Consider the following 23,951-nt stretch of genomic DNA (forward strand, 5'->3'; position numbering starts at 1 on the left):
TACAACAAATGCATAACACTACCCTCTGATAAGCCTACTGCTCGACCAAACTACCACAAAATAGAACATTAGAATTATCTCTTTTTGCCACTATCTTACCTCTAAGGGGAACCCTTGGACTCTGTGCATGCTATTTCTTACTTTGAAATAGTACATACAGATCCAACTTCCTACACATGCCCTTTGATGGCTCTCGCCTTTTTGGCGAAAAGGCAGACTCCGCGCTTGAGAGGTTGAAGGATTCTCGAGCCACGGCCAGATCCTTGGGCCTTTCAGTGCCGGCACGACAGCAGTCTGTCTTACGCCCCTTCCGAGGCTTCGGGAGGGGCGTGGTACCACGCCAGCCACAGTTTAGCCACCGTCCTCAGGCTTCACAGCATCCCGGAAGAGGACGTGGTCATGGTACCATCAGACCCAGAGGGTCTGGCCAGAGGTCGGCCGCCACACAGCCCCCCTCCACTGCGCCCAAGCCCTCCTAGTGTGGTTCTGCAGGATCATGTCCGTCCAGTTGGAGGGAGGATTCGTTTTCATCTCCCTCACTGGCTTTCCATCACCACGGACAAATGGGTCCTGCAGATCATACGGAAGGGCTACTCCCTTCCCTTCCAGTCTTTTCCTCCTTCTATCCCTCTGACAAAGGAATGGCTGATGGGGGACCATCTGGCTTTGTTCCGCGAGGAAGTTACAGCTCTCTTGGCCAAGGGAGCCATAGAAAGAGTCCCGATATCAGAAGTAGGCAGTGGTTGTTATTCCTGCTACTTTCTGATTCCCAAAAATAACAAAGGCCTTCACCCTATTTTGGATTTAAGGGACGTCAATCTCTTCCTCAAGAAGGAGAAATTCAAGATGCTCACTCTTGCTCAGGTTTTGTCTGCCCTAGACCAAGGAGACTGGATGGTAGCGTTGGATTTGCAGGATGCATATTTCCATATTCCTATCCTGCCAAGCCACAGGCGTTACCTGCGGTTCAAGGTGGGCCACGAGCACTTTCGGTCTCACCAATGCCCCTCGGGTGTTCACAAAGGTGATGGCGGTGGTGGCAGCTCATTTGCGCAGGTCAGGGATTTCAGTCTTCCCCTACCTGGACGATTGGCTGTTGAAGGCTCCTACGCCCCAGGCTCTCGTCACCCACCTCCAGACGACGGCGGACCTCTTGCATTCGCTGGGGTTCACTATAAATGTGCCGAAGTCACACCTGATGCCCTCTCAGAAGCTCTCTTTCATCGGAGCTGTTCTGGCCAGAGTGCAGTATTGCACTTATCCGCCCGATCAGCAGGTTCAGGATATTCAGGTTATGATTCCGATGTTTCAGCCTCTATCCTGGATCTCGGTGAGACAGACTCTGAGGCTGCTGGGACTCATGGCTTCCTGCATCCTGTTGGTCAAGCATGCCAGATGGCGCATTTGGGCTCTGCAGTGGGACCTGAAGTTCCAATGGGCACAGCATCAGGGAAATCTTACCGACGTGGTTCAGATCTCGGAGAGGACTGCGGAAGGTCTGCAGTGGTGGTTCGTGAACTGCGAGTGGGTCAAAGGCAGACCCCTCTCCATTCCACAACCAGATCTAATGGTAGTGACAGATGTTTAACTTCTGGGAGGGGGCGGCCATTTGGGGGAGGTGGAGATCAGAGGTCACTGGTCTCCGGCGGAATCCGGGCTCCACATCAACTTGTTGGAGTTTCGGGCGATCCGGCTAGCATTAAAAGCATTTCTTCCTGTTGTGAAAGGGAAGGTGGTGCAGGTGTTCACGGACAACACTACCGCAATGTGGTACTGCAACAAGCAGGGCGGTGTGGGGTCGTGGACCCTTTGTCAAGAGGCTTTACGCCTCTGGACATGGCTGGAACAGCAGGGCATGGCCCTGGTAGTTCAACACCTGGCAGGTTCTCTGAACGCCAGAGCAGAGGAACTCAGCCGAAAATGCTTAGAGGATCACAAATGGTGTCTCCATCCGGAGGTGCGCAAGGACTCTTTCAGCAGTGTGGAGAGCCTTGATTAGATCTGTTCGCCTCTGCAGAGAACGCGCAATGTCAGCAGTTATGCGTGTTGGAGTTCCCAAGGGGGCTATCGCTAGGCAACGCTTTTCGTCGCGAGTGGAGTTCAGGGCTCCTGTATGCTTTTCCACCTATACCACTTCTGCTCAGAGTTCTCAAGAAAATCAAGAACGACTGGGCCCAAGTAATCCTTGTGGTTCCGGATTGGGCACGGAGAGTTTGGTATCCAGAGCTTCTCAAAATGAGCATCGGTCCTCCAATCAGGCTGCCTCCTCGGGAGGATCTTCTGTCGCAGCAGCAGGGGAGGGTTCTCCAAACGAACCTGTCAACTCTGCGCCTTCATGTGTGGAGATTAAGCGGCGACAGTTGATGGTTTATGACCTCCCTCCCGAGGTCTTTGATGTCATTCTGGCAGCCAGGCATCCCTCTACTAAGTTGATCTACGCCTGCCGTTAGAAACGTTTTGTTTCTTATTGTTCAGAGAGGTCTATTGATCCACTTTCTTCTTCTCTGTCTAACATCCTATTGTTTATTTTGTCTCTCGGCCAGCAGGGTTCCTCCTTGGGGACTCTCAAGGGCTATCTTGCAGCCTTATCGGTTTTTCTTCAGTTGCCTGATCAACCATCTCTGTTTAAATCACCTATAGTACAGAGGTTTTTGAAAGGGCTTGCACATCTGTTCCCGCCTGTGCCTTTCGTTATGCCCCAGTGGGATCTTAATTTGGTTCTTACCTTCCTTATGTGTGCTCCTTTCGAGCCCTTGCATAACTGTCCTCTCCGGCTGCTCACTATTAAGACAGCCTTTTTGGTGGCAATTACATCTGCCAGGAGAGTGAGTGAGCTGCAGGCTTTATCTTCTAAGCCACCTTATCTCATGATATATCCTGACAAGGTGGTGTTAAGAACTCTCGCCTCTTTCCTCCGCAAGGTGGTGACCCCTTTCCATCTGGGTCAAAATATCACCCTGCCCACCTTCTTTGCACCACCGCATCCCTCTAAGGAAGAGGAGCGTCTCCATCGACTGGACCCAAAAAGAGCGTTATCGTTCTACCTTGACCGCACTAAAGAGTTCCGGGTGGACGACCAACTCTTTGTGGGGTACGTTGGTGCAAAGAAGGGTCGGGCAGTACAGAAACAATCCATTACGCGCTGGGTCGTTCTCTGTATAAAAATATGCTACGATTTGGCGAAGAAGCAGCCTCCTGAGGGCTTGAGAGCTCATTCCACTAGGGGGAAAGCTGCTACCACTGCGTGGGCTTGTTTACACACGTTTGAGAAACACTACTGCCTGGATAGCCATGTGAGAAGAGAGGGTCATTTTGCCCGTTCTGTCTTGCAGGACTTCCTAGTAAAAAAAAAAATCTCCTTCAGACCCACCACCATGGGTTATAGCTTGGGTATCTATTCTAAGGTAAGGAAGCTGCAGCTGGAAGTCTCTATCAGATAAACAAATTACTTACCTTCGCTAACGAGGTATCTGGTAGAGACTCTATCTAGCTGCAGATTCCTTACACCGGCCCAAGCCTCCCCGCTCTGGGGAAATTTTTTCTCATGTGGATATGTATATATATATGTATATATGTTTCTATGTGTACATATGTATATGTTCGATGGCATCTGTCGCTGTAGATACGCATGTTTTGCAATAGCTCGCCATCTGGTGTTGGGCCGGAGTGTTACAAGTTGTTTTTCTTCGAAGAAGTCTTTCGAGTCACGGGACCGAGTGACTCCTCCTTTTGTCTCCATTGCGCATGGGCGTCGACTCCATCTTCGATTGTTTTTTTCCGCCATCGGGTTCGGACGTGTTCCTGTCGCCCCGAGTTTCGGAACGGAAAGATAGCTAATTTCGGAAGATTTTCGTCGGTATTGTTGCGTTCGGGATCGGCGTAGTTAGATTCAACACCGCGTCGAAGGATCGAAGAGCTCCGGTGCCCTTCGGGGGTAGTTTTTTCGATCCCCCGTCGGGGCCTGGTCGGCCCGACCGCGTGCTGAAGAACGCCGATGGAACGGACCCCGTTCCGTTTCTGCCCCAAATGCCACAATAAATACCCCTATACAGACCAACACTTGGTCTGTAACCTGTGCCTGTCACCTGAGCACAGTGAAGACACCTGTGAGGCCTGTCGTGCGTTCCGGTCCCGAAAAACACTCGGAGACCGTCGAGCCAGAAGACTTCAGATGGCGTCCGCGCCGACAGCCCACCGAGAGTTCGAGGAACAAGAAGAGGAAGGTACCTTCTCGATCCAAGACTCAGACTCCGAAGGATTCGACGATACACAAACCGTGAGTAAGACGTCGAAAACCACACAGAGGAAGATTTACAAGGCCCAGGGGACGCCACTGCCACCAGGCCATGGCTCCACCCATAAATTCGGTGACCGACCGTCGGCACCGAAAAAGGCCCAAACAGTGCCGAGATCGTCCGACTCCGGTCGAGACACCGGCACGCAGCCTTCTCGGGACCGAGAAAGTGCTGGAGACAAGCCTCGACACCGAGATGCCGGTGTGGACACGGCTCGACGCCGAGACAGCGGCCCCGAAGAAGATCGGCGCCGACAGGTTTCGGCCCCGAAAATGAAAAAACTCACCTCGGAGCCGAAAAAGGACGCAGACAGGGTTTCGGTCCCGAAACAAACTGCAACCGACCCAGCTTCAGGCTCTTATACAGAAGAGCACTCGCTAACCTCCCAAATGCAAAAGCATAGGTTTGAGGAAGAGCTACAATCAACTGATGTGGACCATACGCAAAAGCGTATTTTCATACAGCAGGGGACAGGAAAAATAAGCACCCTTCCCCCTATTAGAAGAAAGAGAAGGTTGGAGTTCCAAACTGAACAGACACCACAACCAAAAGTGGTGAAAAGAGTTACCCCACCACCCTCTCCTCCGCCCGTGATTAACGTCTCACCAGCACAAACTCCATCACACTCCCCAGCTCACACCACCATAAGCCAGGGTGACCAAGATCAAGACGCATGGGACCTACACGACGCCCCAGTGTCAGATAACAGTCCGGAGGCATACCCTACGAAGCCATCTCCACCAGAGGACAGCACCGCGTATTCTCAAGTGGTGGCTAGAGCAGCACAATTTCACAACGTAAGCCTCCACTCAGAACAGGTCGAGGATGATTTTTTATTCAACACACTCTCCTCCACCCACAGCTCATACCAAAGCCTGCCTATGCTCCCTGGTATGCTCCGGCACGCAAAAGAAATCTTTAAGGAGCCGGTCAAAAGTAGGGCAATCACACCAAGGGTGGAAAAAAAGTATAAGGCGCCTCCTACAGACCCGGTTTTCATCACTACACAGCTGCCACCAGACTCTGTCGTTGTAGGAGCAGCTAGGAAAAGGCCCAACTCCCACACATCTGGAGATGCACCACCCCCAGATAAAAAAAGCCGCAAGTTCGATGCAGCTGGTAAGAGAGTCGCAGCACAAGCTGCAAACCAGTGGCGCATCGCGAACTCCCAGGCACTACTTGCGCGCTATGACAGAGCCCACTGGGACGAGATGCAACATCTCATTGAACATCTGCCCAAGGACTTACAAAATAGGGCAAAACAAGTGGTTGAGGAGGGACAGACCATTTCCAACAACCAGATCCGCTCCTCCATGGACGCTGCAGATACAGCTGCACGGACAATTAATACATCTGTAACTATCAGAAGGCATGCATGGCTCCGAACGTCTGGATTTAAACCAGAGATTCAACAAGCAGTTCTCAATATGCCTTTTAACGAAAAAGAACTGTTCGGTCCAGAAGTGGACACAGCGATTGAGAAACTCAAAAAAGATACGGACACTGCCAAAGCCATGGGCGCACTCTACTCCCCGCAGAGCAGAGGGAATTACAGCACATTCCGTAAAACACCCTTTAGAGGGGGGTTTCGGGGTCAGAGCACACAAGCCAGCACCTCACAAGCAACACCGTCCAGTTACCAGGGACAGTATAGAGGAGGTTTTCGGGGACAATATAGAGGAGGGCAATTCCCTAGGAATAGAGGAAGATTTCAGAGCCCCAAAACCCCTACTACTAAACAGTGACTCACATGTCACTCACCCCCTCCACACAACACCAGTGGGGGGAAGAATAAGTCATTATTACAAAGCATGGGAGGAAATCACTACAGACACTTGGGTTCTAGCAATTATCCAACATGGTTATTGCATAGAATTTCTACAATTCCCTCCAAACATACCACCGAAAGCACAAAATTTGACAACACATCATTCCAATCTCCTGGAGATAGAAGTGCAGGCACTATTGCAAAAGAATGCAATCGAATTAGTGCCAAACACACAAATAAACACAGGAGTTTACTCACTGTACTTTCTGATACCAAAGAAGGACAAAACGCTGAGACCAATCCTAGACCTCAGAGTAGTGAACACTTTCATCAAATCAGACCACTTTCACATGGTCACACTACAAGAAGTATTGCCATTGCTAAAACTACACGACTACATGGCAACTTTAGACCTCAAGGATGCTTATTTCCATATACCAATACACCCATCGCACAGGAAATACCTAAGGTTTGTATTCAAGGGAATACATTACCAATTCAAGGTACTGCATTTCGGATTAACAACCGCACCAAGAGTCTTTACCAAATGTCTAGCGGTAGTCGCTGCACACATAAGAAGGCAGCAAATACATGTGTTCCCATATCTAGACGACTGGCTAATCAAGGCCCATTCGCTAATAGAGTGCTCAAATCACACAAATCATATCATACAAACCCTCTTCAAACTAGGGTTCACCGTCAACTTCACAAAATCCAAAATTCTGCCGCGCAAGGTACAACAATACCTGGGAGCCATAATAGACACATCAAAAGGAGTAGCCACTCCAAGTCCACAAAGAATTCAAAATTTCAACACCATCATACAACGCATGTATCCAACACAAAGTATACAAGCAAAGATGGTACTACAACTCCTAGGCATGATGTCTTCATGCATAGCCATTGTCCCAAACGCAAGACTGCACATGAGGCCCTTACAACAGTGCCTAGCATCACAATGGTCACAAGCACAGGGTCACCTTCTAGATCTGGTGTTAATAGACCGCCAAACTTACCTCTCGCTTCTGTGGTGGAACAACATAAATTTAAACAAAGGGCGGCCTTTCCAAGACCCAGTGCCACAATACGTAATAACAACAGATGCTTCCATGACAGGGTGGGGAGCACACCTCGATCAACACAGCATACAAGGACAATGGAACGTACATCAAACAAAACTGCATATAAATCACCTAGAACTTCTAGCAGTTTTTCAAGCACTAAAAGCTTTCCAACCAATAATAGTTCACAAATACATTCTCGTCAAAACAGACAACATGACAACAATGTATTATCTAAACAAGCAAGGGGGGATGCACTCCACGCAGTTAAGCCTGCTAGCACAAAAGATTTGGCGTTGGGCAATTCACAACCAAATTCGCCTAATAGCACAATTTATACCAGGGATCCAAAATCAACTCGCAGACAATCTCTCTCGAGATCACCAACAGGTCCACGAATGGGAAATTCACCCCCAAATTCTGAACACTTATTTCAAACTCTGGGGAACACCTCAGATAGACTTGTTTGCGACAAAGGAGAACGCAAAATGCCAAAACTTCGCATCCAGATACCCACACAAACAGTCCCAAGGCAATGCCCTATGGATGAACTGGTCAGGGATATTTGCTTACGCTTTTCCTCCTCTCCCTCTCCTTCCTTACCTGGTAAACAAACTCAGTCAAAACAAACTCAAACTCATATTAATAGCACCAACTTGGGCAAGGCAACCCTGGTACACAACGCTGCTAGACCTATCAGTAGTACCCTGCATCAAATTGCCCAACAGGCCAGATCTGTTGACACAACACAACCAAAAGATCAGACACCCAGATCCAGCATCGCTGAATCTAGCAATCTGGCTCCTGAAATCCTAGAATTCGGGCACTTACAACTTACCCAAGAATGTATGGAAGTCATAAAACAAGCCAGAAGGCCATCCACCAGGCACTGCTATGCAAGTAAATGGAAGAGGTTTGTTTGCTACTGCCATATTAATCAAATACAACCATTACACACAACTCCAGAACATGTAGTGGGTTACTTGCTTCACTTACAAAAATCTAACCTGGCTTTCTCTTCCATTAAAATACACCTTGCAGCAATATCTGCATACCTGCAGACTACCTATTCAACTTCCCTATATAAGATACCAGTCATTAAAGCATTCATGGAGGGCCTTAGGAGAATTATACCACCAAGAACACCACCTGTTCCTTCATGGAACCTAAATGTTGTCCTAACTAGACTTATGGGTCCACCTTTTGAACCCATGCACTCCTGCGAAATACAGTTCCTAACCTGGAAGGTGGCATTTCTCATCGCCATTACTTCCCTAAGAAGAGTAAGCGAGATTCAGGCGTTTACAATACAGGAACCTTTTATACAACTACACAAGAATAAGGTCGTCCTAAGGACCAATCCTAAATTTTTGCCAAAGGTTATTTCACCGTTCCATCTAAATCAAACAGTGGAACTTCCAGTGTTCTTTCCACAGCCAGATACCGTAGCTGAAAGGGCACTACATACATTAGATGTCAAAAGAGCATTGATGTATTACATTGACAGAACAAAGAACATCAGAAAGACTAAACAACTATTTATTGCATTTCAAAAACCTCATGCAGGAAACCCAATATCAAAACAAGGTATAGCCAGATGGATAGTTAAATGCATCCAAATCTGCTACCTTAAAGCTAAACGACAGCTGCCCATTACACCAAGGGCACACTCAACCAGAAAGAAAGGTGCTACCATGGCCTTTCTAGGAAACATCCCAATGCAAGAAATATGTAAGGCAGCCACATGGTCTACGCCTCACACATTCACCAAGCACTACTGTGTAGACGTGTTATCCGCACAACAAGCCACAGTAGGTCAAGCCGTATTAAGAACATTATTTCAGACTACTTCCACTCCTACAGGCTGATCCACCGCTTTTGGGGAGATAACTGCTTACTAGTCTATGCAAAACATGCGTATCTACAGCGACAGATGCCATCGAACTGAAAATGTCACTTACCCAGTGTACATCTGTTCGTGGCATCAGTCGCAGTAGATTCGCATGTGCCCACCCGCCTCCCCGGGAGCCTGTAGCAGTTTGGAAGTTACCTTCAACTATTTGTATATGTATCATCTCAACCTTAAATAGGTGCATACTTAGTCACTCCATTGCATGGGCACTATTACTACAATTCAACTCCTACCTCACCCTCTGCGGGGAAAAACAATCGAAGATGGAGTCGACGCCCATGCGCAATGGAGACAAAAGGAGGAGTCACTCGGTCCCGTGACTCGAAAGACTTCTTCGAAGAAAAACAACTTGTAACACTCCGGCCCAACACCAGATGGCGAGCTATTGCAAAACATGCGAATCTACTGCGACTGATGCCACGAACAGATGTACACTGGGTAAGTGACATTTTCATTTTGATTTTGGCAACTTTTGCCTTTCTTATAGGCATGATTGTGTTTTTACTCCAAACAGTCAGAGGTTAAAAGTGTATTGGTTGGTTCTTCCATGACTCTGCGCTTCTGGCGCGGGAAGATGTGGAAAAGAACTGACGTGACGTACGCACGCCGAGACGCCGTCTATATAGACAACCGTGACGTCATAGACGGCTCCAACGACGCTGACGACGCACGCGGTGCTCGTCGACGCACGTGGATCCGAACGACACCGTCCGACGGCGTGCGCGCAGGGTACTGCTCAGAAAAAACTCCAGATTCGAAGCTGACACCAGGGAATTCTAAGGTAAGGAATCTGCAGCTAGATAGAGTCTCTACCAGATACCTCGTTACCGAAGGTAAGTAACTTGTTCATTTGTGCCTTCGAGACGAATGATACTGCCGTTCTCATCTGGCAATCACCCTGAAATAAAAGGAGCTGTCTTCTTATCAAAGAGAATGGGAGACATATTCCTTTTAATTTTTATCTTAGGCCAAGAGTTATTTCAACATGAACCATGACATAAAGCAGCTTGAGGAACTTATGCGTTCCACAAACAGCTTATTTGATAATTAAAAGCAAGACTTCAACCTAGCAAGATAGTTGATAAGATTATTATGACACCTTTTAGTGGGTTGTAGCTATGCAGAGGCTTCGTCAAACATTTTTGCTGCTTGTGCCTCTGATCTCAGAATCTAGGGTGTCTTAGTGGGTGTGTATTCTGCTACTTTGATGCTTAAGGTAACACCTATGGCTAGGTTCAACCCCCAGAACTCCATCTATTATTTTCATACTGTTTTAAACATTCAATTTAATGACACCATTTTTTTCTGTGTGTGACACAATGCAGGCCATTCTGTCACAGGGATTCTTACTTGTGGCACATCTGTGCTAACCAGTTGTTTTCCTTTGATTGGAATGCTGGATTAATCCAAACTCTTTTGTGTGTTTGACCTGTATACTGATAATCACAAACACAATTATGTTGGTTCCACCACTGGTTGACTTAAGAAGAGTTATTAATTTATATTTAGGTGAGAAGGTTGAAACTAATATAGAACTTTGTAATGGATTGGTACCCGATGCTGTAAACACTTATGCCCAAACATTGCCTTTGCAGCGTATTCTGCATTGTATTACAGTACATGCACACTCCTAAGTCACACTTAGGAAATCTGGTCATCAGGCATGGCCTCTGATTGTACATCTACAGTCCAGTACAGATGGAACTAGGTGCCTTTGTTCCGTTTTGTAAGAACAGGGGACTAGAAATAAATCCCCCAAACCAAAATTTATGGGAATAAATCATCATCGGTAATTTAGAGGCAAAAGTAGATCGAGGGTTCCCTGATTGAAAAAGTCCATCAAGTTGATTACTTGGGTATAAGAGTGACAGATACTTTGACTTGGGGACCTTAAATGGCAAATAGTAGAGCAGCACTGAACCAGAGAGGACTGTAATTGGAAGATTGTACAAGGCAATTGCAGGACGTGCGGTGACACCTGCTCTAAAATGTTATAGAGCAACGGTGGTGGCAGAGGCTACTTACGAGGCAGAGATTTGGGGATAAGCTGATGCTAAAAGGTGTATTGGGGAAACGTCTTGAGAATTTGGTCATATTATAAACAAGGAAGTCTAGCAAGACAGTTTCTGGGGTCATAAACCCTCTCCACATTTCAAACCATACATAGATAGACTGTATCCCTTAGCGGCAAAGCGTTTATACGCATAGTTTAGATTTGGTTCAACACCTTTAAGAGTGTTGACAGCAAAAGGGGTCAGAACAGGACATGCCACAGTGCATTACCCTTTATGCCTCCAGGAAATAGAAACTGAAGATCACTTCTTACTTTTCTGCCTTAGATATTTATTGTCACACAATAAATGAATTATCCCAGTGTGCAAGATGATGGGAATGAGGAACTACTGGGAGTCGCAGAGAATTTCGAAAACTGATACAAAGGAAGTGATTGTCTTTGGGGTTATATGATTTTTGCAGTGGGCTTGGAAGATTAGAATAAAAGGGCTGCCTGAGGGGAACCTGTAATTGGTCCTGCTCCCAGGAGTTTTAAACTGTATAAACGTACATCATGCCTCTAAGGATTTAAATGGGATTGCCCCAAGAGCTCTGTCTATCAAGTTACTATTCACTAAAAAGAACCCTAATGAGGAATAATTACAAGAAGTGTCATAAAACTAGGGGCATGGGGATGTAACACTTGCCATATCCAGTATGTCTTATGGTCTGCATTAATATGTTTTTCTTTTGTTTGTTTTTATTATTAAATTTATTATTTTAATTCAATTTCAGGTTTTATTTCGGTTAAAAACCACAAAAGCACATATATAAAAATAAACTGCATAAAACAATCTGGAATTTTGTATGATGTTTTATTTCTACCTGTTTTATGCAGTGTATTTTTATATATGTGCTTTATAGTGGTTTTTAGCTGAAATAAAGCTGGAAATTGATTTATTTTTTTAAACGTTTGGAATACAAATACTGTGACAACGGCATGGCTATAGAGCCTTTTTTAACCTTAAATCAGATTAGCCTTTAGCGGGCAAAAAGGACCCTTCAAAGCTCATTATTAAGGACTTCCAAAGGTATTTGTTGCTAATTTAATTAAAGGTCCAAGGTCTTACCAATTAGGCAACATTGATTATTTCACGCCTATCTTTGTGAGATTGTTTTAACATTTATTTTAGTATGTTATTATTATATGTGTACATTGCACGTTTGTGGTCTGTTGACTGAAAAAAAGTTTACTACTACTACTTACTATATCTACAGTCCATTGACAGGTGAATGACTCCTGGGAGGTCTTACTCTAAGTGGAGATCCACCAATTCTAACATGAAAGGAACAAGCACTTTTATGTGGAATCCTGATTTGGGTCTGAGTTGTGAAAAACAGACACTTTGAAAAATTCATGAAAGTGTAACACATATTTAATACAAAAATATCTGTCAAGCATCAAAAATATTTCAAGTACAATTTGCCATTTCAACACACCAGTGTTATGGCGTCTGATCAATTAGAGCATTTAATGCTAAATTCTATACATTTTGGCAGTACCTTCATACAATTCAATAAATGGAGCACAGAACATGTGATCAGACAAAAACTCCATTCCACTGGCATGCAGGTGGCAGGCTCTTCTCTTGGGAAGAATGTGAGAAGGCATTGCATAAAGCTATAACAAGCCCTGGTAAAATGCTCTCTTCATTAAATTGTGCCACCTTCAAATTGAGACTACACTTATTTGAACAGGCAAAATGTGTAGCATATTGGGAGTGCATATATAATATATGTGCAATAATGCTAAGACTTTAGTGTTTAAGCAGGTATTTAAATGAAATGCTGGACGTAGATAAAATGGCATTCTCGAATGGGAGTGCTATTCCAGAATCAAATTGAGAATCTCGCTCAAGTTTTGCACATTTACATTAATATGACCTTGATAAACATAAGTGCATTGGTTTAAAAAAATAAAAATAAATCTGCTCAGTGGGGAGACGTTCTTTGGTAATGAGCGAGAATCGAATGCCATTTGTTTAGAGAACACAATAGCAAGGTTTGGAACTGGAATGAGGAAACGCATTTTGTATTTGTTTTTGAAACAGCTTTTCTTCCTCTTTTTGAATTCATTTATAGCAGATTTGAGTCGACCGAAGACTGCGCCTGTAAACACTGGGAAGAGCAATGCCACTACCCCTAGCTCTCCAGGAACCAACTTTGGCCCTGCAGCTCCTATCAACAGGCCCAAGCCTTCAAAGTCTGTGATGACAAAGCCCATCCCAGAATCCAATGCTACCACAGATGGCAAAAAAGTACCTGTGGCCAGAGCCCCAACCTCTAAAGTTAATGTGGCACCCAAGGCAGCACGCCCTGGCTCTGTGCCAGCCCCTGACCTAAAGAACGTTCGCTCCAAAATTGGATCGACAGATAACCTGAAGTACCAGCCTGGTGGTGGCAAGGTAAGCAGCTGCTTCCCTTTGTGTCATCCTTTTTATTTATTTTGTAGTTTCTTTTTCCGCTAAGCAAGGTCTCTATGTATAATCACAAGGGTGAGTTGGACACATATAGTATACTGAACCCATATAGTTTATATGGTGCATGTGTGTCTGAACTAAGGTATTTTCCCCACAAGATTTTCAACGCTCATATATCCATTAGGATGACAAGGAACTGTTTATTAAGCTATGGAAATAATGTTACTGATTTATTTTTACATTTAGTAAATGCAATCACTATTCTTGCCGAACAAGAGTCAGTGTTAAAATATTCTGCTCCCATGTGTAAGTAGCTATTTCAGTCATAGTATTGTTTCAACTGCATTCTGTCATCTGTAGTTCTAACTATGTAGTAGGGCAACTAGTTCTAAAAGTGCCACCATGCAAAGAAAAAATACTCGTCTAGATGTGCCCCTAACTACTAGATTTTGAAAACCTAGGAGCTCCGTGGAGCAGTGCACAAAAGATGATGAATAGGCTGCTTATTTTCATGGAGGAAAAAAGGTACTGTGTGACTTATAGGCCTGCAAAGCTAACCCTCTAGACTCCGATGGCTCTACTTCAACTGTTGAAAGCAAGTTTCTTGGCTCCATGCAATAAGATCCTAAAGAAGGTGCCTGGAATATAAACCAGGACAAAGTTTGGAGTGGTTATGCTTCTTTATGCTTTAAATACCAATACAGTATTCATGTTCTTCCCTTTGTTTGGTGAAGATTCTTCTCCTCTCTTCAAAATAAGTGAACAAACACAGCTTCCCTCTAGAGGCCCAGTGCAGGGTTTCTACTGACTCTGGTAGGTTAGGTGGTTTTGCACAAGACTCTGGTATGCTCCCCAGTCTATTTTTTTTAACTAATTATCCCTCCCATAGCTGTTCCTATTGCACTTACCTGTAGGATAGGTGTATCCTTATCAACATCTGTCTGGCAAGGCCTCTTTAAATGAAGACCCCTTTCTCCTTCCTACCCAGGTAACTCCCTCCCTTTGGCTTGCTCTCATGGTTTAATTGGCTACAGGGAGACAAACCCCAGCCTATTAATTTTCTGCGCAAATCTGTGCCATATCTTCCTCTCCTCCAAATAGTTTGCCCAATGCACAAAAATAAACACCCTCCCTTCTTTTTGTTTCTTTCACAATGCCTGATTGTTGGGTTCACACACAGAGGTAGAGAGTCCAAGGATGAGTTTGGGCTACTTGCTTTCAGGCTTCACTGGTTCATTGCATCCAGAGTACACCTAATAAAAAAGCCCGAAAATTATTCTGTGGCCAACACTAAGGATGCCCAACCCCACCCATCTGCCGGCTGTCCTATTTAACTTTGGCTGTGAAAGATGCAGTAGAAGAGCATCCCTCTTCCTCCTTTGCATTATGGCAGTACTCAACGTTTGTAAACAGAATGCCCTCGTGCCTTCATACTCGTTGGCATCCCAGCAGTTGCCAACCAATCTCTGAAGATGTACTGTGGACCAGAATGGCAAGGCATCCAGACTCTCCCTATAGGTTCTGCTAAGGAGGCCACCTCTGCAGCCCTTCTCATGTAAGTTGTAACATCCTTGAATACATACATCATTCAGTTATGTTTAGTGTGGGTTGTCCCTCATTTTTCTGAAGGGACTTTTTCTGTATTTCCCTCCATAAAATGTCCATCCTCTCACTGCTTTTGACGTGCCAATCATTCGGCAGGAAGCAATCTAAAAAAGATCCATGTGATTTGTGTGTTCTGCACACTCAAGGCTATCTTACTATTGAAGAATGTCAAATTTGCTAAACAAATCTAGGAGGCCCTTGAATGGAAGAGAAAAAGGCAAGTGCACGCCCTAGCTCACACCTTTTCAATTGAAAAGAGCATGCACAACTGTGTCAATTGACAGTGAGATTAAAATTATCAGCAATCTGAGTAAATGACATAATTAACTTTCAAGATTTACTGGCAGCAAGTAGCATGAATGCCAACATTCATCTCATTTTCTGATGGTGTGTGCTTTGAGTAAGCCCTTCAAAGAATCTATTTCTCCAGTAGAAGCCGGCAGAGAACAGAGAAAAAGATACACTGTTGGTAGAATGATCTGTGACACATCTACCATAACCAATAAGTAAGCATATTCCACCACTACTCTGTTAGGCAGATGTGACACATCCCCATAGGAGGTAGTGCAGTAGTAAGAGGCAAGAATTCATGGAGGTTTGGTATATTGAAGACCTGTTATCCAACCGTCCATCAGTCATGTGATTTAAAAATGTTTGAAGAGACTTGTAAATATGGTTTCCGCTACGTGTTACATTAATAGTCATTGGGGCAACTAATTGTTATTGTTGCATTATTGGTTTAACCTTTTGAACCTTTGTGCAGTTGTCTAATTAATGTTTTTTCTCTTAAAACGGTTTTCTTTGTGGCTATAACTTCAGCCAGGCAGGTGAGCAAGGTGAGGACCTTGTAGTTTTTTTTATTACAGACTGTCCTCTTGAAGACTATTGTAACTATAAAAAGCATGCTTCCTCTGAAGGTGACAGATTAATTCATTCTGGTATATGCACTTACCTGCCTTTTCGTCACTGCCACACCTAAAAAAGGCTTTTGCTCATAGCTCCAGAACAGGAAACTGCAATATGTAGACAGAGCTTTTTAATCTTTCTGTGAGTACTTGCAAAGGTGTAGCTACCAGACAATTAACAATGTAATGCTAGATGGCCTCGTGCATTAGGAAGTATCATGAGGAATAATTCCAGGCCCTTCTCAAATATTCTTGTATTTTTTTCTTGAGGAATAAACAAATGATCATACAACACAGATAAACCATGTGACATTCTTCACAATACTCAGTATATCCATGTGTGTTAAAACGAAATTCCGGACCATGTGGGTCCTATTGCCGTACCCCAGTGAGCTCTCTAGAGCGATTGTTGTCCTTCTTATCAGGCCACATCTTGGAAACTAGGGGCTTCTGGTTTCATCTTTGGTGTTACCTCTGCTGCCAGGCAAGTGGTGCATGTGTTGCAGTACATGGCTGTTGGAGATAGCTCTACCAAGTCTCACCAATGGTCTGCTCAGCCAGTGCTGCTATATAATTTCTGGTATAAGTGGCTTGTCGCGGGCCAACCTGTGTTTGAGTTAATGCCTTGATTAAGATAAATTGACCGTAGCCTTGTTTGGAATCAGTGGCTCAGCGTCCATATTTGTTAGGCTTTAATGAACAATATTTAATGGATGATGAAAACCGATGGAATCATATTCATTAAAACAGTTGTATCCAGGAAGGCCAGATCCATGCCATATTTTTAGGATATTTGTACAAGGTATATCTTCATAGCATACATTTTAATACAACTCATTTACGTAGTCAGTGGTTATCATAAATGCCTATAATAGAACCAGATCTCCTTTGGAAACCACAGCATTAAAAGATGTTAAGTACCATCAGTAGCGCGTGTTCTAATGGAAAATGTGCTCCACTGTTCTCCACTCTCAATCAGATCTTCAGATTTCTACTGAGCTGCACAGTTTTAGGAACTGAAGGTGGTTTGGCAAGGCAACATTTATGTTGTCATTGTTACATCTGGCCTGTGCGGCATCTTGGGCAAAGATGGAGCCACACAGCACTGTATTGCTTGTAAAATGTTTATAATGAACTCAGACTGCTACCTGCCATTTTAAAAACCTAAAAGATGTGCCTAAAGAAACCGGTGTCACTCATAACCAACATAAACAAGGGAGCATAATTTTTATATAATACACATTTTATTTTTCTGTAAAGTTACTTTATAACAAAATCTGCATTTGGGCATCATCTGTTATTAAGAATGTGTTGACACTGCTCTATAAACTAATTCAAGAGCTCCACTGCTGCAGAATCTCAGCACATCAGCTAGACACTTTGTATTTCAGTTGTGTGGAGCAGTGATTGATGGATTCAGCTGTGCCTTTTAGACATATTTTCCTCTTAAACTATCTCGACCTATTTTCTTTTGCGCCACACAGTGTCTTAAGGCTTCGCCTACCCAATGCACTATTTTTTCTAAAGGGACCAAGTTTACTTTTCTCTGTTACAGAGGTAGCTTTGCATCCTATACATGTCCATATACTAATCTTACACAACTAACTGGCATTACTTACATCAGTAAGATCAGCAAATAGAATTACCAGGACAGAACTAAGCTCTTCGTCTTGAAATCTGACCCCTTAACAAGTGCTTGACAATGAAGAAGCTTTTTTGAGACCTCTGAAAATGAAATGTTTTATCACTTGTACTTGGAATGAGTGGCAGATGAAAAATCACTTGCAGAAGTTAATGAACGATTTATAAAAGTCATCAACATTGTACATGACCCATCCGAGGCTTCATATCAATAACAAGATAACTACACCAATCTAAGTAATCTATTATTTGTTTGGCGTTGTGTACAGTGTGGATGCAAAGACAAATGTCCTTTTTTTAATGCCCTGATGCCATTATGCAACCTGACGTGACTGCTGAATTGTTTATAAATTAGTAATGCCATAGAAAAGCAGACTTGAGGCGACCTGCTGAATATATCACCAGCATCTTTACAGTTGTCCCTACAGAAAATGCTGACCCAAGACATCTCTTTTGTCATAAATCCCAGAATTGATAGCTGGGGCACCAACCTGCGATATATGAAAATGCAAAGACCAAGGTGGGCCAGAGTGCATTTTTATCACCTTAAATATGTTGAAACAGAGCGGACCACTCTGCTGCGACGTCTCTTTTCTTCTTCCTAACACTGCATTTTATTATGAATGAGACAGACGAAATAAATCTGAACAGATGAGGACTCAAAATCCAGAACGTTTTCAAATTTTGAAGGTAAAAAAATGTGCAACTCATTTCATGCCTGAAATATACAGATCACAACAATGTATTGAGATCATCAGAACAGCAAAGCAAACAACCTGAGCAAACACTTTGGATGATTTTTTAAAAATTATTTCTACAGCGCATAGCTACCTCTTCAGAGGTGTCCCAGTGCTCTGTACCGAAGCCCATTCAGCTATGTGCAGTTCAGACCACCCTGCATCCTGATCTAAAGAACTATGTTTTGAGTTTTATTCTGAACATTTCCTATGATTGGGCCAGACAAACATCTGAAGGCAGAGTATTCCACAGCTTCGGTGCGAGATAGCCAAACAACTTCCCACCCAACCGTGCTTTCCTCACGCTGGACACTATAGCCAACAGGTCCCATGCTGATCTAAGATTTCCCCTGGGGATGTAAGGTCTCATTAACGGTTGCAGGTACCATGACCCTTAATTGCTTTTTAACCGAAGCATAAGGCTTTAAGGGCACCTCTTTTTCTCATGGGAGCCTGGGAAGCTGCCACAGCGCATCTTCCATGGACGCCCATCTAGGCAAACTCAAAATGAACCTAGCTGCTGCTTTTTGCACTCTTTGCAATCTGATGAGTCTGCTTTCTGTCACTCTCAGGTATAGCATGTTACAGTAGTATAGCCTTGACACTATCATGGCTTGAACCACTGTCTTCCTGGATTCTGTTGGTAGGAAACCCACTATTTTTCTCAACATTATCAGAAGTCCAAAGCACTTTCCCGCCACAGCAGAGATTTTGTTACCCAAAAATAATTTATCATCCACCCAAATGCCAAGATTCTTGATCTTGGATTTTGCTTCTGGAATCGGGCCTGGCTCCCTGGGCCACCAGGCTGATGCCAAATATTTGCCTGGTTACCCAGTGTCAGAACCTATGTTTTTCCTCCATTAAGCTTAAGACAAATAAGGTTCATCCACTTAGCAACTATTACCAGGGAGAGGCTAAGAGACGAAGCCATCTGCACAGCATTTTTGATAGAGCCGAGATTAGTTTATTAACAACTTTCTCTGTAATTTTTGCAAAAAGTGGAAGGAGCGACACAGATGATGAAGTGCTAGTTGGCATATTGTTGCAATGGGGAGTGCTGTCTCTTCAGACAACCTCCTCCTTCAACCGCAAGTGTGACCTTGAGATCAGATCATCTGCCCAGTATGTCAATCAAGATCATTTTCCACAGTCTCCCATTCCCGAACGTTGCTGCTTGGTTTCTTATTATCGCCACCGTGGTTATCTTAATCTTCCTTCTAACTGCTTTTTTGTGCTGAGGGTTTCAAGGGACCCTTCAAGTGGAAGAGATGCTGCATTTAGTTTCTGGAGAATCAATTGTAAAATCTGGCCTTCCATTTTCTTCTACTTGTGTTTATTTGGCTGCTTTTATTGCTTTTCTCAGATGTCCTTCGCCCCTTCTCTTTTTTTCTCCATTCTGGTCAGTAAAGTTTTCCTGAAGGGCCCTAAGAAGATCTTTTTCTTTGCGACTGAATATAGACTTGTCAAACTTAATAACTTACCTGTTCAAGTTCATGCAAGAGTTTGCCTGCAACATACATCTTTGACAGCAGCTTTTCATGTGGCTTTAACGGTAGAGGAGTTAGTGAAACTCAAGGTCTAATTACCCTTTAAACTAACACAGTATTTTATCACAATACAGTTGTTCTGCTTAGCTTCAAAATAAGAGTGAACGAAGCTAAAGAATGCAGCACTCTTAGTCTGAGTAATGAATTTAATAAGGCATTTCCCAGATCTCAAACAAGGACACACAAAAATATTAACGTGAGCATTTAACTTGAATGCAGCAAAACACATGCAGATAATAAAATAATCACAACAGCTGAACAATGATAGGCAGAAAAAGTTTATGCGCACAGCAAAGCTAGATAATTAAGAATTAAAATGCATCACCATGTGGATCGAATCCAACATCATCCTTGTCAACGTCAAGCTGTAGAACCATGGACAGCTGAGACAGGAGAAATATTCCCCAATGGGATTTGTTTTTTGAGCAGTGCGTCCACCCTCAAAAGTTCCTTCCACCTCAGTGCCAAGCTTCCCCACCTTATATACCTTAAACAAACCCAAGAGGAAGGTTATGGCAACTTTCCTCTTCCCTTCCCGTAAGTTATGAAATTCAAGTGCTGGCTGTACGTGAACTGTGTCAAAAACACACAAAAAAAACTGGCCAGGCCCCAATGAGCATTCCAGAGACAGAGCCGTACCTTTCTTTGCCTTAAACATTCTCATCCTGGTACACTCTTATCACCTCCGGACCCCCGATATGTTCCCTGCCCTGGTGAGAAGAGCGAAAACACGTTCAGTGTAGAAAACAAGCTGTGCGTGAAAAAATACCTGCACCACCGATTTGATGGCATTTGAAGCTAAGCTAAGCACAAAATGGAGTCAGTGGTCAAGATGAAGTCGGTGGTTAAATACAGATAGCATATAGCGTTACAATAGTATGCAGAAGAGCTCACCCTTCCTTACTTTCAAAAGTAATATCAGACTTTCAAATTAACCAGACCTTTTTGTTGCTTTCATTCTTCTGGAATTCAAACTCCTTAGCAAAATGCCCACTTCTTACCCTGCCACCTGGAAGTAATAGTAATTAAGACTAAGTGTATATATATAAATCTAAAAAATATTCTGTGAACTAAAGATCTGTCCCCTATGGTTTAATGTACTGAAAGCAGTTAATAGCTAGATGACTAGTATTGAGCTTTTCAGAAAGTCAACTTACCTCGTCTGGGCAAACTCACACCGCAATCCACAAGAGCTAAATCAAACTGATATCCCTTTGAGAATGGTCCTATCACTGCAATTAACACATAGTTGTGTGAGATTTGAAAAGGCCTTGACCACACACTACTTAATTGACACTTGTTCCTAATTGTCACTTTGATGGGTCTGTTGTCTCTACCAGCGGCGGTTGGTGGTATTAAATCTGGTGGGGCACTACATACATTTACATTACATACGTTACACAGTTACATCAACACACATTACAATAAACAATTAAAGAGAGAAATAGTGTTCCATTTACCTTATCCTGCAGCAAGTCTTTGATGCTCTTCAGTTCCGGGCTCTAGGCTCCTCTGAGCCTAGGTGACATCAAATAGCCAACTGCCTTTTCCAATCCAGATACTGCTCTCATACTGTTAAGCAGCATGAGTGAAGCATCTGTATTGGCTGGAGTATGATGGGCCAGCACTCCTAAAGGCACTGGAGCCCTGTTCCTGCTCTCCAAATCTTGAGAGATTTGAATTGCGCATATTGATTTTGGCTGTAGCACGTAGCCAGCCAAACCTGCATGCGCACTTCAAATGACACACTGGCCCCACCCCCGCACTCCATTCAGCAAAGAGTACAAAATAGAATGGTAATAAAATCATGTTATTACCATTTTATTTTCACTCTTCCTGCAGCAGTGTCACAACACTCCTCCGCTCATATGGAGGAACTGCCACTGGTCTCTACCCAACTTGTTGGCCTGATTTAATTCTTATTATTTTCTAATGTTTCCTGCTAGTTTACTGTCCTCTAGGTCTGTAGTGAAGAACTTGCTACTCGCATCAGGTAATGAATTCATAAACAAAACCCCACTCTCCAAACAAGGAGCATAGCAGGTACATATTTAAATAGGTCTTTACTCTAACATTATTGTGAAAATGAACTGTCTTAACAAGCTCTGCTGTGATGTCGGGCCTAGTATGCCATTTAGATTCTGTATGAGTAGTTTCAAAACACTTATCTTAATGGGTGATGCCCTTTTGCGCAATTTCCTTTTTTGATTTTCCAGTTCGGAAGGTGAGTTAAACGAAGCTTAACAGACCAGGGTTTTTTACAGCCTAAAACTAGAATTGAGATTATATAAGCATTGCTTACTATAAGCTTTCCTAGTTAGTATTGTTTCACATTGGAATACCACACTATTGACGCTAAATCATTAAGTTAAATGGAGGATGTTGGAACATGTGGCTTTCCATCCATCTCTCTCAATATAGCAGGGATTTGTATGAGAATAGATTCCTTCTGTTTGTATCTGGCTGAGACATTTGCTCAAAACCTGTGGTTTCAGATTTTCCAAGTCACCATCAAAGACAAGAAGCCAGTGCCCATGTGAAGGCATTGATTACATTTTTAGTGATAGTTTGATATCGGTGAGCCTAGATTCTATGAACTGCATTTGTTATGATAGTTTCTATTTCCCCATATTTTAATGCAAACAGTAGCAAAGGTGCTGGCCAGGGTTACTTGCTTTTCCAAGGATACTTCCAGGGCACCAGTGCTTAATTTGAGCCGGTGGAGGGCACCAGCACTTAATTTTGAGGGCCGCAACTTATTTTTCTGCATCAGGTAATTACTGCAAGCAAAATACACATATGGGAAAGACGGAGAAAAGCAAGACAGAAAAGCTTCACATAGTGAGAAAGCAGAAAGCTGCAAGAGTGAGCTGAAGGGGCAGGGAGTGGCTGTAAATGGATTAAAGAAGCCCTAGATGGCTTTAGTATTACTCTGCCTCAGTAGTCTGTGCTTGCATATTTAAATGCAGCAGCCGCATGCTTTAGGAGAGTTTTGTGCACCGGCACATTTTTATTTACAAATCAACCGCTGCAGGGAACCCTTTCATTTCTACAATTTTGTCATTTTTTGCAAGCACATCTTCTGTTACCCAGAAACTCATTGAATTCTTTTAGACTCGCCTAGCTTCTGGTGCGCCATGCCCATTTGATGTTTTGCCTTCAGATAACTTCCTAAGTTCATTCAAGGTTTTTGGTTGCTTCCCAGGTTGACTTGGCATTTCTACAGCTCCCCAAGTTTATTTGCTTTTGTTAGCGTAGTTTCTAGTGCATGTACTTAAATGTTCAAACTAAAATATTATGGGCGGCTTAGGTATTACCAATAGTATACAATCCTTACATATTTCTGCAACAGTAGTTTTGAAACTGATATTGTGGAGCTATTTGTTTTGTTAATAAATGACCAAGGTGGTAATTTGAATAGCCATAGTCAAACCATGTTTGGCTGGTCATTATTCAGTATTTAGTTCACTACCCATATAGGATTGATTGTGTACACCGAGTGCCTCAACCATATGTGTGAGCAGAAGAACAGTCTTGCTTTACCCACAGGAGAGTGTAGACTGTAGAGAAGATGAGAGTGGCGCCAGTGGGAGGATTCACCAGGCAATGTGATTGCCAAAGCTGCCAACATAGATTATTATCATTCCCAACATTGGCATTGTTTATGTATCATATTTTCTTGAGTTTTACCAAATGTTTATATATAAAAGAGTGACTACACGCCTTAATTAGACCAATATTCTTAACCTTAGAGTATCCATAAACTCTGATACCTTTGGGTCTAATTATGCCAAAGAGATGTATGCCAAAGAAAATTTAAATAAAGGAGTGCAGGGATGAAAGAATTAATATATGCTACAGTGATGCACATGCTTTGTAAATGTTTACCTTGGTTTCAAACCATTAGGAATGAGACCAGGAGATGTCTGCTGGTACAGTCTACTGTTGATTAGACTGAAAATTCATCTTCTCAAAGCAGAATATTGGCTAATGTTTGTAAAAGAT

At 43.4% G+C, this 23,951-nt stretch overlaps 1 protein-coding gene across 36 annotated transcripts in view; it reads left to right on the plus strand.

Annotated features, from left to right (window-relative positions):
* Positions 1 to 23,951, plus strand: part of MAP4 (microtubule associated protein 4) — a 1,914,856-nt gene that overhangs the window by 1,636,882 nt on the left and 254,023 nt on the right. For 30 of the 36 annotated variants that reach the window (XM_069210826.1, XM_069210834.1, XM_069210837.1 and 27 more), the window contains one exon: positions 13,171 to 13,493. In XM_069210826.1, coding sequence (XP_069066927.1) covers positions 13,171 to 13,493 — 323 coding nt within the window. The remainder of the gene's footprint in view (positions 1 to 13,170; positions 13,494 to 23,951) is intronic. The other 6 variants (XM_069210836.1, XM_069210840.1, XM_069210841.1 and 3 more) reach the window with 1 other exon arrangement.

The sequence above is a fragment of the Pleurodeles waltl genome, chromosome 10 (genome assembly GCF_031143425.1).
Source record: "Pleurodeles waltl isolate 20211129_DDA chromosome 10, aPleWal1.hap1.20221129, whole genome shotgun sequence".
Lineage (NCBI taxonomy): Eukaryota > Metazoa > Chordata > Amphibia > Caudata > Salamandridae > Pleurodeles > Pleurodeles waltl.